The sequence below is a fragment of the Giraffa tippelskirchi genome, chromosome 1 (assembly GCF_054371585.1).
Source record: "Giraffa tippelskirchi isolate mGirTip1 chromosome 1, T2T-mGirTip1v1.2.pri, whole genome shotgun sequence".
Taxonomy (NCBI): Eukaryota; Metazoa; Chordata; class Mammalia; order Artiodactyla; family Giraffidae; genus Giraffa; species Giraffa tippelskirchi.
The window spans coordinates 122,154,137-122,171,454 of NC_137275.1; the positions used below are offsets into that span (position 1 = coordinate 122,154,137).

The 17,318-nt window shown below is 43.4% G+C and overlaps 1 protein-coding gene across 2 annotated transcripts in view; it reads right to left on the reverse strand.

Annotated features, from left to right (window-relative positions):
- Window positions 1-7,199: 7,199 nt before the first annotated feature.
- The window catches only part of CBR4 (carbonyl reductase 4), a 69,419-nt gene continuing 59,300 nt past the window's right edge, over window positions 7,200-17,318 (reverse strand). For both annotated transcript variants that reach the window (XM_081494930.1, XM_081494940.1), the window contains one exon: window positions 7,200-9,870. In XM_081494930.1, coding sequence (XP_081351056.1) covers window positions 9,692-9,870 — 179 coding nt within the window. In that variant the 3' untranslated portion in view covers window positions 7,200-9,691. The remainder of the gene's footprint in view (window positions 9,871-17,318) is intronic.

Genomic DNA, 17,318 nt, shown 5'->3' on the forward strand with positions numbered 1-17,318 from the left:
AGGGGCAGCCACAAGCAAACATTATGGGGTTTCTCTAAGAAACAAAACATAGAGGAACCGTGTGATCCACCCATCTCACTTCTATGATGCTGAGACCCGGTGAAAATCATAATTCGAAATGACACTCACATCCTTATTTTCATGGCACCACTGTTTACAACAGTCAAGACCAGAATCCACCAAAATGTCCATCTGGATAAAAAGGAAGATGAAATGGTACAACTCTAAAGTGGAACACGACTCAGCTGTACAACAGAAGGAAACAGTGTGACTGCCAGGAGCATGGATGGACCAAGAGATGACCAGACTGACTGAAGTAAGTCAGACAAGAAAGAATATCATAAACTATCACTTACACTTCGAATCTGTGAATTCATGAACAAAGGAACTAATTTACAAAACAGAAACAGACTAACATACGTAGAATACAACTTTTGGTTTTTTTTTTAATGGGAGGGGCCAGGGATAAAATGAGATTTTGAGATAAACATACACACACTAACTTATATCAAACAGATAATTAAAAAGAACTTACTTAATAGCACAGGGAACTCTACTAAACCTACTGTCACAACATTTGTGGCAATTAGAATCCTCCCCCAAACAATAGTTACAAGTTATGTATAACTCAATCAGGTTCCTATACACCTAAAAGAAACACAGCAATGGAGATCAACTCTATTCCAATATAAAATGCAAATGAAATTACAATAAAAAAAAAAGTGGGGCAGGAAGTAATGTTCTCACCTTGTGGCCGCTAAGTTTGTTTAGTTGCTAAGTTGTGTCTGACCCTTTTGTGACCCCATGGACTGCAGCCCACCAAGCTCCTCTGTCCATGGGATTTCCCAGGCAAGAATACTGGATTGGGTTGCCATTTCCCTCTCCAGGGGATCTTCCTGACCCAGGGATTGAACCCATGTCTCCTACCTTGGCAGGTGATTCTTTACCACTGAGCCACTAGGGAAGCCCTTGTAGAGAGAGGTATCCTACATTATACCTTGAATAACAGAAGGGTACCATGAATACCCTGAATATTCACTGGAAGCACTGATGCTGAAGCTCCCATACTTTGTCCACCTGATGTGAAGAGCCAGCTCATTGGAAAAGACCTTAATGCTGGGAAAGACTGAGGGCAGCAGAAGGGGACGGCAGAGAATGAGATGGTTGGATGGCATCACCAACTCAAGGGATGTGAGTCTGAGCAAACTCCAGGAGATAGTGAAGTTCAGGGAAGCCTGGTGTGCTGCAGTCTGTAGGGTTGCAAAGAGTTTGACACAACTTAGTGACTGAACAACAACAATGAATACCATGTTAAAAAGAAAGAAAGCATATAACCAGGGGAAATCTGTTTCGGAGTGGGAAGGTAGAGTCCCAGGACAAAGGAACTCAATAGTGTGATATTGAGCAAAGTCCTATGGAAGGTAACCATGTTTGAATCAAATGTGGGAACCTTAAAGACACAGAATCATAGCTTCAAGCCAGGGGAGGGCTGGGGGAGAGACTGGCGTAGTAATGCCCCCTATACCAGTGAATCCCTGGAGGAGGGCATGGCAACCCACTTCAGTATTCTTGCCTGGAGAATCCCATGGACAGAGGAGCCTGGCGGGCTACAGTCCACGGGCTCACAAGGAGTTGACACAACTGAGCATGCATGCAAAAAGTGCAAAATACCAGTCAATCATTGTCTGCCCCCAGGGGACATAAAGTCCCAGGCTTTCTGGTGGCAGGCACATCCCTAGGGCACCCTGTCAACAAAGACACAAAGGTGGTTTGCCATGGGAATGAAAGCACAGCAATACCAAGATTAATATGCAATTTAAAAACAATGACAAGAGTTCCAAGGAAATCTGGGTGGAGACCTGACAGTTCTGCTACATACACGTCTCCTGGTGCACAGGTACAAGAATTGACTTGGGTTAACAGTAGGGTTACGTGCTCACTTTACAGGTTACCTACCCATTTTCCCAAATGTCTACCAATTTATACTCCCAACAGCAATGTGACATTTAACAGACCCTGTTGGTCTACAGCCTTCACAACCTGGCAAGTGAACTGTGATCTACAGACCATCAGTATCAACTTAGAAATTTATTAGAAACATAGCTTCACAGACTCCCTGCAGATCTGCTGAGTCAGAAGCTGCAATGTTAAAAGGTCATTCGATGTTCAAAAAAAAGTCTGATAATTCCAGTGATATGGAGCAGGGCTTCTTGAATTTTAATATGAATCCCTCAAAGATAAGGGATTATTTTTGCCACTTGAGTGTCAGTGAACTCTCAGCATTGTCTTGATTTGAATATCGCTAATCGGTTTGAACTTAATGTTCAATACCTGTTGGCCATGTTGCCTTTTCTGTAAAATTCCCATTTTGTATCTTTTGTCCGTTTTCCCACTGTGTGATTATGATTTGTCATTCAGCGGATACTCTTCATTAGTTATCTCTGTTGTATAAAATTCTTTCTCAGTTTGTATTCAGCCTTTTTTTTTTTTTTTTTGCTATTTTTAAAGTGTTTTGCTGTAACAGAGGAGGGTCTTATGCTAACACAGTTTAATCAACTATTTTTGTGTTTAAGAACTCCTGCCACATCCCAGGGTCTGAAACGTGTCCACCAGTACAGGTGAGCCTCGAACAGCACAGGTCTGAGCCTCCAGGGGCCATCTGTTCACATGTTGTCCAGTAGTAAGTGCTCGGGGCCATCGGCCATAGTGGGAGCACCTGGGGACACAGCTCTACGGGGACAAACGCCCGCGTTGTCCCGGGCTCAACTGCACTTTCTGCTAAGCATGTTGACATTTAGGGCTTTTTCCCACAGGGAACTGAGGTTTGTAATGTGAGTTAAAGTCCCAAATTTAATTTCTTTCCTCACAAACTTTGTCTTCTGAACCCACCCAGCCCACAAATTCACTCTTGTTCAAGGAATTAAAGACTCCTGCATCACTCAGTTCAGTTGCTCAGTCATATCCAACTATTCGCGACCTCATGGACTGCAGCACACCAGGCTTCCCTGTCCATCACCAACTCTGGGAGCATGCTCAAACTCATGTCCATCAAGTCGGTGATGCCATCCAACCATCTCATCCTCTGTCGTCCCCTTCTCCTCCCATATTCAATCTTTCCCAGCCTCAGGGTCTTTTCCAATGAGTCAGCTCTTCCCAGCAGGTGGCCCAAGTATTGGAGTTTCAGCTTCAGCATCAGTCCTTCCAATGAATATTCAGGACTGATTTCCTTTAGGATGGACTGGTTTGATCATCCTGTAGTCCAAGGGACTCTCAGGAGTCTTCTCCAACACCACAGTTCAAAAGCATCAACTCTTCAGCACTCAGCTTTCTTTATAGTCCAACTCTCACATCCATACATGACCACTGGAAAAACCACAGCTTTGACTAGACAGACCTTTGTTGGCAAAGTAAGGTCTCTGTTTTTTAATATGCTATCCAGGTTGGTCACAGCTTTTTTTCCAAGGAGCAAGCATCTTTTAATTTCATGGGTGCAGTCACCATCTGCAGTGATTTTGGAGCCCAAGAAAATAAAGTCTATCACTGTTTCCATTGTTTCCCCATCTATTTGCCATGAAGTGATGGGACCGGATGCCATGATCTTCATTTTTTGAATATTGAGCTTTAAGCCAACTGTTTCACTCTCCTCTTTCACTTTCATAAAGAGGCTTTTCAGTTCCTCTTCACTTTCTGCCATAAGGGTGGTGTCAGCTTCGTATCTGAGGTTATTGATATTTCTCCTGGCAATCTTGATTCCAGCTTGTGCTTCATCCAGCCTGGCATTTCCCATGAAGTTAAATAAGCAGGGTAACAATATATGGCCTTGAGTACTCCTTTCCCAATTTGGAACCAGTCTATTGTTCCAGTTCTAACTGTTGCTTCTTGACCTGCATACAGATTTCTCAGGAGGCAGGTCAGGTGGTTTGGTATTCCCATCTCTTTGAGAATTTTCCACAGTTTATTGTGATCTACACAATCAAAGCCTTTGGCAAAGTCAATAAAGCAGAAGTAGATGTTTTTCTGGAACTCTTGCTTTTTCAATGAACCAAGAGATGTTGGCAATTTGATCTCTGGTTCCTCTGCCTTTTCTAAATCCAGCTTGACCACCTGGAAGTTGAAAATTCATGTACTGTTGAAGCCTGGCTTGGAGAATTTTGAGCATTACTTTGCTAGCATGTGAGATGAGTGCAATTGTGTGGAAGTCTGAACATTCTTTGGCATTGCCTTTCTTTGGTATTGGAATGAAAACTGAGCTTTTCCAATCCTGTCGCCACTGCTGAGTTTTCCAAATTTGCTGGCATATTGAGTGCATCATCTTTTAGGATTACTAGCTCTTTTTATTTGCAACTCACCCTATCCAGCAGAAATGACATTCAGAATGCCTTCCTTCCAGAAAACCTTCCCTCAACCAGGGCATCCTGACCCACCACTCCTATCCGCTAGCTAGTCTTAGGCTCTTCCTTGGACTCCCCTGGCTCCCCCAGGCCCCACCTCCCTTGAGGGGAACATCACGTGATTTGTCTGGCTTTCCGCCCACCCCAGGCCCCGCCTCCCCTGTGGAGAACGTCTTGTGGTTCGCCTGGCTCCCCCAGGCCCCGCCTCCGTCGAGGAGAACATCACGTGACTTGCCTGGCTTTCAGCGCCCCCCCCCAGGCCCCGCCTCCCTTCTGAGCTGCAAGTGGCTCACCGGGCTCCCACAGGCCCCACCTCCCTGGCCAAGAACTGCATGGGGCTTGTGGCCTGTATCAGGTGCTACACGGATAGGCAGTTGTCAGCGTCAGCTCCTCGCTGTGACCCCTCTCCTGGTACACTCTTCATGCCTTAATTACCATTTATGCATAGATGAGCTGTGTGTGTTGCTCTTCCCAACACCCTCCAGGACGTTCCTAACGCATGGCATGCGTATTTGAGGTCTTCTCTTAGCTACTTGCACGACTTCAATTCAGCTGGGTTAAGTTGGTCTCTGGAGAAGGAAATGGCAACCCACTCCGGTAGTCTTGCCTGGAGAATCCCATGGACAGAGGAGCCTGGCAGGCTACAGTCAATGGGGTCGCAAGAGTCGGACACAACTGAGCAGCTAAACCACCACTACTGAGGTGGTCTCAGCAGCTTCCCTCTCCTCCGAGCTGACCACATGCTGCTCCCTCTGAACAAGGCTTCACTTTCAGTTCAGCTATCCTGCCAGAGGAGCCGCGCTTGGCTGCCAGAGGAGGACAAGTCCCCAGCAGGAGTGTCAGTGAAACAGGAGCTTCTTGCCCCTCCGTGCTCACCTCAGCTGTGCTTTGACATCTGGTACTGGTTTAAGGGCTGCCTGCCCCCGACCGAACCTCATCAATCTGTGGGCTCCAGGGAACCCGGGTTTGTTTTTGTTTTTCCCACCACTGTACTTCCCATGACTACAGTGTTGCGTATACAGTCGGAACTTACCGAAGTAATGAACACTGAATCATTGAAAATGTTTCCTAAAAACATCTCCACATTTTCCTCACCCCGCCCTACCAAAGCAAAATTCACTGGGACCGGGCTGCTGACACATGTTTAAAATTTGGGGGGGAGGGGGGAGTAATTTTCCAGCTGATACCGATACCATTCCCCTTTTGATGATCAGTCCAAGGATTCCAAATTAAATTGGTGATAATTACTCCGAGTCAATTCTGTTGCCTAAGAGAAAACGGTTGATGAGCTTAGCATTTGAATTGTTAGGAATGGAAAGTAAGCATCAGAGATAAATAGACAGAAGGGAAGCTGAGTGACAGACTATTCCAGGATGTGTACTGAGAGAACAAGATGCATTTCAGTGACCCACCCCACCGCACCACCATACCATAATGAAATGAAGTGAAAGTCGCTAAGTCATGTCCGACTCTTTCCGACTCCATTCTCCAGGCCAGAAGACTGGAGTAGTTAGCCTTTCCCTTCTCCAGAGGAACTTCCCAACCCAGGGATAGAACTCAGTTCTCCCTCATCGCAGGCGGATTCTTTACCAGCTGAGTCACAAGGGAAGCCCAATGACCGATGACCCTGAATCAAAACATGTAAGGATTTATCAGTGCACTTCTGAAATGTACTCGATGTACTCAGGGCTGAGTGGGAAAGGTGGAGGAATCATAGGAAGTACAAGACACTTGGTAGGTATTCAACCAATATTTACTAAGTTATTTAACCAAAGGAATGGAAACACAGTATGGTTTCTGCCCTCCAGTGCTTACAGTGTAACTTAAAGATTATAATTATATATAAAAAAAATTTAAAAATTATTAAGTATCATACATTTGTCAAGTTAGGCCTGTGGTATGACTTTTCAACTTACACATATTTCTGTCTTAAAAACTTGGGAAAATGTTCCATCAATGTAAGGCATAACATGAATTCTAGAATAATCTTCACCCTTCATTCTAGACAACACAGGCATACACACTGAATCATCTTCACATAAATCATCACCCCCAAATTTATAACATACAATTGTCTCCTAGAAAGCAGTTTAAAATCCTCTTATAAACTGATTATGGGGAAAAAAAAATAGAAGCACAAATTTAAAAACGTTCCATGCAAAAATGGTAACCCTAGCTTTAACCATAAACCAGTTTCTAAAAAGCCTTCGATCCAGGCTGGACTGTTGGCGCGCAAGCGCCAGATAACATCTGCAGATGAGTTTTCTTGTCAAGAAGTCACTGAAGCTCTTGAACCTCTGCACATGACTGACAGCTGACACCCAGCGTCACCATCTGGTCAGGAGTACCCACAGAGGCCGAGGCTCCCCATGCCTGTTTAAGTCCTCACTCCACCTTCCACCAGTCTGATGGCAGTGGGAGGGGTGGACAGTTTAAAAGGGGTCATTTCTCAACGTGTGAATACACATACCTGAACGTTAAATCCATCTGTAATTCATACCTCAGTGTCGTTATTTCAAGTGGTACCTGCTTCCTTCCTGACCACCAGCCAAGGCGACCTCATGAGGAGCCAGAGAGTGGAGCCGGCCCGGGGTCAGCGCTGGCAAGGCGTATCCTGTCCACGGGAGCTTGAAAGCGCCCGACTGCTGCTTTCCTACCCAGTCAGTTCTGCATGGCACTGCCATGTCTGCACTTAGCAGACAGCCTGGTTGATAACAGAAATTCACTGACCTTTTAATCTCCTAGACTTCTCTAAGTAAAGACTATTTTGAAGATCAGTTTAAAAGAATTTTTAAGGAATCATGAATCTTGATTTAGAACACAGGTTTGACTTTATTATTTTTATCAGTCTGCATTTATTTAATATATCCTATTCATATTTTTGTACTGACTTTAAATATAAAATTAATCTGTTTACATAAAATCATGTTCAGCTCCAATAAAACTGTAAAAGATTACTTTTTAAAATGCAATAAATATTTAAAACATTTGAAATGATAATAAAAATCAACATGAACCCAGTGATATTTAAAATTATCATGCTATTCTCACAAAAGAGATCAATGGAAAATAGGGATCATCTGATGTTTTCACTCAATTTGTGTCATTTCTAATCTCAGACAAGTATTTTCATTCAAGACTAATGCTTTACCTGCTCCTTGTAAAGGCACTGCACTCGCTGTCACTGCATGTTTACTAATGATTGTTCACAATTATTTTTCTAAAATTTCACCTAAGAATCATTATTATATTCATTAATGCAAAAATTCTTAATTTTTAAAATGTCATTATTTCTTATGTTGTTTTTAAGAAGCCAGCTAAATTGAGAGTTTTGAGGAATTAAAAAAACACAACCCAAGAAACACCAGTTCCACATCCTAAGCTGATGAGGTCTATGCAACTCACAGCTGGACCAGGTACTAAAACCAAGGGTTAACCACATCATCCCTGAGATCTCCACAGGACACGTCAACCATCCACACTTGCTGTTCAGTTGCTCAGTTGTGTCCAGTCCTTTGTGGCTCCGTGGACTGTGCCCACCAGGCTCCTCTGTCCAGTGTAGTCTGTTGTACCCAGCTGCTCACAGAGGAGCAGGGCCACTCAAAGACACCAGACTGCACAGTCACGTCTGTGTCTAACTGTTCTTCTCAACCGGTGTAGCAGCTGACTATTCAGGGAACGGGCAAAGGGCTACAGTGTTTAACTCCAGCAGACTTGCTAAGGCACCTGCCTGATGCCCTTCAAGTCCTCCTGCTTTGGTGTACTTGTTTAACTTGTACTTGGCTTGCCAGGTCAACTTCTAGAGTATTCGGCCCAATACAACTGAGAGAGTCAATTCCTAGGCAGGTTGATAAGAAGCCCGGGGTCCTTAAGGAGAGAGAGGTCTGGGGTTCTCAAAGAGGAGGAAAGGACAAAAACTTTTTTTTCCTCTACATTCCTTAGTCTTAATCACATAAAACATTTTTTTCTTTAAGCCCAGAACTGATGATTACACAACAAATAACTCAGTTTAAACTCTCTTCTAAGGATTATATAACAACAATGTATCGTGCTTGAAGACAGTTTCTCCTTCCTGAAAACCTTCTGACTAATCCTGATATCTTAAAACATATATTATGGGAGTGGGTCTGGTAGGATCTTTCTATTGTTAAATTCTAATCCTGTTATCCTAAAATGTAAATTGTGGGAGTGGTTCTGGTAAAATTTTCACAAACTTGAGACATTCTTTTGATTTATTGTAATAATTAATTAAAAAGTATATAACTCCCTTGCTAACACTAGTAAGGGGGGCACTCTCCATCCCCCTTCTGATGTCTATGTCAGAAGCTTTCTCAGTCCCTTTTCACTTTAATAAAACTCTGTTACACTAAAGCTCTTGAGTGATCAACCCTGGTCCCTAGTCCCGAAGTTAAATCTTTGGAGATCATGAATCCAACACCGTTAGCTGTAAGCTATCACAATGAAGTATCTAATGACAATCAGACCACGTAATTTTTCCTACTTTTGTAACAAAATGCATAAACTAAGATAACATCTGTTTATATTACTTGCAAAATGCTTAGACAGTTGGCCCTCTGCATCCAGCTTCTACATCCAGGGGTTCAACCAACTATGGATAGAAAATATATTTTTTCAAGTTTTTAAATTTCTAAATATGTTTTTAAAAGCTCCAAAAATCAACCATTTACATAGCATTTACACTGTGTTTCAATTATTTACACAGCATTCACACTGTGTTAGGTATTATATGTAATCTAAGAATGATTTAGATTCGGGCTTCCCTGGTGGCTCAGTGGTAAAGAATCCACCTGCCAAAGCAGGAGACTGAAGAGACAAGCGTTCGATCCCTGGGTCAGGAACATCCCTTGGAAAAGGAAATGGCAACCCACTCCAGTATTCTTGCTGGGAAAATTCCATGGACAGAGGAGCCTGGCAGGCTACAGTGTGAGGGGCTGCAAAGAGTCAGACACAAGTTAGTGACTGAACAACAACAGAGATGATGTAAAGTATACAGAGGTCACACACAGACGCTGTGGACACTGTTTTCTGTAAGAGGCGGGAACATCTGAAGACCCCAGGGCTCCTGAAGGTAATCCCTGTGGACACTAAGGAGGGACTGAACCCTAACACTGCCCATAAGACACGTGTCATTTAGAAAACGCAGCTGCTCTCACACTGTTCTTTGCAGACATATTTGTATGAAGACAGAAATCAACATCTGTAGCATCAGCAGGTTTGATTAGCAAACATGGATATAACAGAGACTGCCCGTGACTCTAACAACAGTTAAGAGGAGTCGCCTACATGGTGAGCTGCAGGCCGCCATCCACCACCAGGACGTGACCTGTCACATACGGGGACTCTAAAAGAAATACGACAGCCTGGGCCACATCAAGGGCGTCTCCAAACCTCCCCAGGGGGATATTCTTCTTTAAATGCTCTTCGTTCAAGTCTTTCGTCATATCTGTGTGAATGAATCCTGAAAGAGAAACGTGTGCCTGTTTAGTTGAAAAGGTTAGACACTAAGAAACACTTGCTCAATTAAAAAAAATTCACTGCTGAAAATTTAATTCAAGATCATTAATAAACTTTGTTTTAGGAAACAGAATTTTGCTAATAATCAAACATTCAAGTCCTTATTTTTATTCAGTTGAATTCAACAAAGAGTTACTCAACACTAAAATATTTGACCACCAAATATTTGCTCCAACTCTTAGCACAATATAAGTGGATGGATACAAACATGAATAAGAGTTCAATTCCTCAATTCCATTCCTAAAGTTGAAGCTTGAATACTTTGGCCACCTGACGCGAAGAGCTGACTCATTGGAAAAGACCCTGATGCTGGGAAAGATTGAAGGCAGGAGGAGAAGGGGATGACAGAGGATGACATGATTGGATGATGTCACTGACTCAATGGACATGGGTTTGAGTAACTCCAGGAGTTGGTGATGGACAGGGAAGTCTGGCGTGCAGCAGTCTGTGGGGTCGCAGAGTTGGGTATGACTGAGTGATTAAACAAGAACAACAAATTCCTCAAAGAAACTGTAAGTCAGGGAGCCCAGCAGTGGCTGCCAATCCAGGGTTGGGGGCAGAGGCCAGGCCAGGCTGTGAGGAAGGCAGCTGTCCCTGGCGCTGGCATCTGCTCCTGGACATGATGTTGGACACGGAAAGTAGGAACCTGTCCCAAACCCAGGCACTGTTCTCTCACTGCCAGAAGCTTTCCCCCCCGCCCCCCCCAAATAATAGACTTTATTTTTTAGAGCAGCTGCAGGTTTACAGAAAAACTGATCAGAAAGCTGAGGGAGTCTCCACACAAGCCCATATCACACTGCCTCCCCTCGGCACCCCCTCATTATTAACACCCTGCCTGAGTGTACTACATGACGGACCAACAGTGGGACAGCAGAGAGTCACGGCTCATGTCAGAGTTCACCTGCTGGGTTGTACAGCTGTTTGGTTTTGACAAATGCATCACACCGTGTATTCACCACTACACTCTCAGGGACAACAGTTTAACTGCCCTAAGTCTCTATCTGCAGCTTCTTAAAATTCATACATACCATCTCCCAAAGTTAAATAAAATAAAAAAACATGAAGGAATCAAATCAAAAGCATGAAGCTAGTCTCTAGTGATAAACTAGTCCAGGCCCCTACCAAATTTCACTATTATTTTATGCTGCAGCCCGTGAACTACATGATCCTGAATTATAAATACTTTCACAACCAGGGCACTGCATATAAACAGGCTCCTGGACATTCTGTCAAGTCTCAGAAGACCTGTGCAGGGATATCAGTAGTCTGTAAACATTCCATGTACCCATGTTTGTGCCTGTACCATTTCCCAACCTCTGCTCCCTCCTCGACCCCAGAGGACTCTCTCCCAAAGCAATCTGCCATTTTATGAAGCTCTGGAAATTCTGCTTTACTGCTCATTTTACTACATACACATTTACAATGCCTTTCAAGCTGGGCTATAAAAATGACAAACCCCAGTCGGTGCCACTGTGCGAAGATGACATCATTGTGACTACCACTGACCAGGTAGAGGCTTCGGTGGCTGCAAAGCCGTCTCTCCTTAAGCCAGTGAGAGAACTGAGGGACAGGAGCTCAGCTGAGAACACGGATGCCACTGCTGCACTTCCACATCCGTGACAACATGCTCGGTACACTTCTCCCAGACAGCAATGGCTTAGGGACACAACAGTCTTGCTCATGAAAGCAAGTGCATGGTTCTTGTCCAGTGAGGGTTTATATTTGTCGGCTCCCAAGGAAATGATCTTCACGCCTCAGATAATCACGAGGGTGTGATCACTCACCTAGAGCCAGACATTCTGGAATGTGAAGTCAAGTGGGCCTTAGAAAACATCACTACGAACAAAGCTAGTGGAGGTGATGAAATTCCAGTTGAGCTATTTCCAATCCTCAAAGATGATGCTGTGAAAGTGCTGCACGCAATATGCCAGCAAATTTGGAAAACTCAGCAGTGGCCACAGGACTGGAAAAGGTCAGTTTTCATTCCAATCCCAAAGAAAGACAATGCCAAAGAATGCTCAAACTATCGCACAATTGCACTCATCTCACATGCTAGTAAAGTAATGCTCAAAATTCTCCAAGCCAGGCTTCAGCAATACGTGAACCGTGAATTTCCAGATGTTCAAGCTGGTTTTACAAAAGACTGAGGAACTAGAGATCAAATTGCCAACATCTGCTGGATCATCAAAAAAGCAAGAGAGTTCCAGAAAAACATCTATTTCTACTTTATTGACTATGCCAAAGCCAACTGTGGAAAATTCTGAAAGAGATGAGAATATCAGACCACCTGACCTGTCTCTTGAGAAACCTGTATGCAGGTGAGGAAGCAACAGTTAGAAATGGACATGGAACAACAGACTGGTTCCAAATAGGAAAAGGAGTACGTCAAGGCTGTATATTGTCACCCTGCTTACTTAACTTATATGCAGAGTACATCATGAGAAACACTGGGCTGGATGAAGGACAAGCTGGAATCAAGATTGCCGGGAGAAATATCAATAACCTCAGATATGCAGATGACACCACCCTTATGGCAGAAAGTGAAGAGGAACTAAAAAGCCTCTTGATGAAAGTGAAAGAGGAGAGTGAAACAGTTGGCTTAAAGCTCAACATTCAGAAAACTAAGATCATGGCATCTGGTCCCATCACTTCATGGCAAGTAGATGGGGAAACAGTGTAAACAGTGTCAAACTTTATTTTTTGGGGACTCCAAAATCACTGCAGATGGTGACTGCAGCCATGAAATTAAAAGACGTTTACTCCTTGGAAGGAAAGTTATGACCAACCTAGATAGCGTATTAAAAAGCAGAGACATTACTTTGCCAACAAAGGTCTGTCTAGTCAAAGCTACAGTTTTTCCAGTAGTCATGTATGGATGTGAGAGTTGGACTGTGAAGAAAGCTGACCGCCGAAGAATTGATGCTTTTGAACTGTGGTATTGGAGAACACTCTTGAGAGTCCCTTGGACTGCAAGGAGATCCAACCAGTCCATCCTAAAGGAGATTAGTCCTGAGTGTTCATTGGAAGGACTGATGTTGAAGCTGAAACTCCAATACTTTGGCCACCTCATGTGAAGAGCTGACTCATTGGAAAAGACCCTGATGCTGGGAAGGATTGGGGGCAGGAGGAGAAGGGGACAACAGAGGATGAGATGGCTGGATGGCATCACCAACTCGATGGACATGGGTTTGGGTAGACTCCGGGAGTTGGTGATGGACAGAGAGGCCTGGCGTGCTGCAATTCATAGGGTCGCAAAGAGTCGGACACGACAGAGCGACTGAACTGAACTGAAGGAAATGAACTTCCTTCACCCATTTTTGGCTAGCTATGTTGTTGTTGCTGTTTAGTCACTCAGTCATGTCAGCCTCTCTTGGGACTGCATGGACTGTAGCCCACCAGGCTCCTCTGTCCATGGGATTCTCCAGGCAAGAATACCAGAGTGGGCTGCCATTCCTTTCTCCTGGGGATCTTCCCAACTCAGGGATCAAACCTATGTCTCCTGCATTGGCAGGTGGATTCTTTACCACTGAGCCATCAGGGAAACCCTGGCTAGCTACAGAGTATAAACAAACAGCATCTCACTTCCATATGGCTTGGTTACTATTTTAGTTCTGAACAGGTTGATCTATAACAGAGATCTTACATTTAAATAAGACACCAGGATGTCAGCCTCTCTCAGACACCAGCACCACCGCCTGCAGCATAAAGCTTGCTGCTTGGATGTCTATTCTCTGACACAAGTTCCTAGGACCTAGAGAGAGTTAAAATAATCCCAGACACTTTTTTAGGGAGATAAAACAGGACTGTTGCCAAAAGCTAGACCAAGATTTTCACCAGGATCAATGTGTGTGTCCTAATATTACGTCTGTAAAAATGCACAGGGAGGCGGCGTGACAAACCACTGCCCACCGAACAGCACCTGAGAGCAGCGAGAGTTGTGTCTGCTCTGTGCGGCTGCCAAGCTTCTGCAAGCACCTGCCAACCAGACTCTGTCCCAGTCATGAACATAAAAGCTCATCAACTAAGAAAAAGGGAGAGGGAGTGAAACACTTAGGGTCCCCATAGAAATCCATGACTGCTGTGCCATCTGTCCCAGTGTGAAAGTACCACACCCTTTAGTCCTCGAAGGTTCAGTCCCCAGATGACACTCACTCACGTGCGAGCAAAATAAATCATGCACAAGTACTGTCACAGTGTTAGCAGCTGAACCAGATAAGATGAGAAACAACGACAGAAGTGCCCTGAGAGGCACAGGTTAAATGACTTCCCGCGCACCCATGAAACACATCACTGGCTTTTACTTCAGGCATTAAAGCGGCACAGTGGTCACAGCAGCCCACACTTCTGCGGACAGACGGGAGGCGGGTGAGCGGTTGCGGAAGGCTGCGGCGACTAAGGGAAATGGGGACTACTGAACGCTCGTGGCTCCAGGGTTTCTTTTGGGACGATGAAAATACGTGTTCTCAAGTGGGTCACAGTGATGATGGAACAAGTATGTGACTGTAGTAAACCCAGTACATCAGACACTCTAAATGGGCGAATTACGGTACGTCGGTTATACTGCCATAAAGCTGTTCTTTAAAAAGTGAAACAGGTCTACATGTAATAATGGAATCGACCCCAACACAGATCGCTCTCTATGAGTAAGCAAGGGGAAGAACACTGAACAGTTTTATCTCTTTGTGTTCTCTTACACACATGTATTGTGAATGACACATGCTGCTGCTACATGAGCAGAGGCCGCTGCAGTCCCCCAGCTGCGGCCATCAGCGCCCACATCGCTGAGCCCTGCGGGCCTCCGGGCAGACACGGACGGGCTACTGCCCGCAACAGGCCACGCCCTGCAGGACCCCCGCCCCAACACTGCGCCTGCAGGGGGCTCAGGATGGGAGCACAGGACGCTGGCCCGGATGTTAGCTGAGTCCACATCAGAGGAGTGACTTCAGGGAGCCCAGACTCTTGCATCGTCACACATAGAGACGCACTAAATTCCTTAATTTGAGAGGTCTGGTTTTCTCTAATGAACAGTCATCTTGTGATGTTCTGACTACCTGGTTTTTGTCACAAAAACTCCCATGTATCTTGGCTCTTTGCACCAGTCCCTCAGAGCCATCTCAGAGGCTGCCTCATGGACAGAACACACACACACACGTTAATAGCTTACATATGAAATATAGAGAAAACTACACGCACACACACACACACTTTACTGGTTAATATATGAAATACAGAGAAAACTACACACACACACACACACACTTAACTGGCTTATATATGAACTACAGAGAAAACTATACACATCACACACACACTTTACTGGCTTACATATGAACTACAGAGAAAACTACATACATAACACACACACACACTTGACTAGCTGATAAGTGAAATACAGACACAACCAGCTGCGGAGGTTGCCTCTGAGGAAGGCACTGAATGACGAGAAGACAACTCACTCTTCACTTTAAGCTTCTTTGTACTTTTGAATTTTGTACCATATGTTTGTATTATCTATTGAAAACACAGTTTTAAAAGTAATGTATCCAAAATAGATAGTTTCAAATTATCAAATATTCTGTTTCTCATGTTCAATAATAATCAGTAACATTTATCAATGATGGGAAATTGATAGCTAATGTAATACCAAAATTAGCAACTAACTTATCTTTAAAAAGTTAAAAATTATTAGGAAGCAAATGATAGGCTAATTTATTAATTTGCTTGTTCTTTGTTTTTCCTATTATGATTCGCTTTTTAACTGATTTTTCCTTCATCAGAATCTCCATTTGAAGGTGACCAGGAAAACTAACATTAAAAACAAACATACTAAACAACCCAATCAAAAAGTGGAAAAAAGACCTCAATAGACATTTCTCCAAAGAAGAAATACAGATGGCTAACAAACACATGAAAAGATGCTCAACATCACTCATTATTAGAGAAATGAAAACCAAAACCACAATGAGATACCACCTCACACCAGTTAGAATGGTCATCATCAAAAAGTCTACAAACAATAAATGCTGGAGAGCATGTGGAGAAAAGAGAACCCTCTTGCACTGTTGGGAATATAAACTAATACAACCACTATGGAAGACAGTATGGAGATTCCTTAAAAAACTAGCAATAAAGCCACCATATGACCCAGCAATCCCACTACTAGGCATATATCCTGAAGAAATCAAAATTGAAAAAGACACATAGCAACCGAATGTTCATTGCAGCACTATTTACAATAGCTAGAACATGGACACAACCTAGATGTCCACTGACAGATGAATGGATAAAGAAGCTGTGGTACATATACACAGTGGAATATTACTCAGCAATAAAAAGGAACACATTTGAGTCAATTCTGATGACTCAGTGGATGAACCTAGAGCCTATTATACAGAGTGAAGTAAGTCAGTAAGAGAAAGATAAATATCGTATACTAATGCATATATACAGAATCTAGAAAGATGGTACTGAAGAAATTATTTTCAGGGCAGCAATGGAGAAACAGACATAGAGAATAAACCTATGGACAGGGGGGAGGGGAGGAGAGGGTGAGATGTATGGAGAGAGTCAAGTGGAAACTTACATTACCATACGTAAAATAGACAGCCAACGGGAATTTGCTGTATGACTCAGGTAACTCAAACGGAGGCTCTGTATCAACCTAGAGGGGTGGGATGGGGAGGGAGATGGGAGGGAGGTTCAAGAGGGAGGGGACATATGTACACCTATGGCTGATTCATGTTAATGTTGGACAGAAAACAACAAAATTCTGAAAGCAATTATCCTTCAATTAAAAACTAAATAAATTAAAAAATATAAAAATATTAATTCTGATGTTTCTCAGCTCTGTTCAAAGATCTGAAGAATCTGTTTGAAATCACTATCTAAAATTAAGTTAATAAATAATCCATAGAATCAGTTAGATGCTACCATTTCAGCTTGTACTTCACTCCTGATTAATGAAGCATATTCATACCAGGCTTATAGCACAGTCAATATCATATACTATAGCCAATATAATATAATAAAGGTCACTCTACCCAATGTCCACATTTCTGGCAACAGGTTTTTTCTTTCCTGCAGTGTAAATTGCACTGGAAAGTAATATCTCTAGAAAGGCTATACAAGCACACTTCCCTAACACTCATAAAATTTCCCTTTGGACACCAACTGGATTCACACTGTTTAGTCTGTTGCCTTGACAACTAATTGACTGACAAAATTAAGCATTCCTTCTCTAGCGTTTCCATAGCATCATGTGGGTACCTACTTTGCATTCATCACGTGGCAGTGTAATTATCTGTTTACACGCCTGTCTTTCCCACTGCACTTAGTTCCCTGTGACACAAATACCTTATTCATGTTTGTAATCTGGAGCGCTGCCTGCCCTGG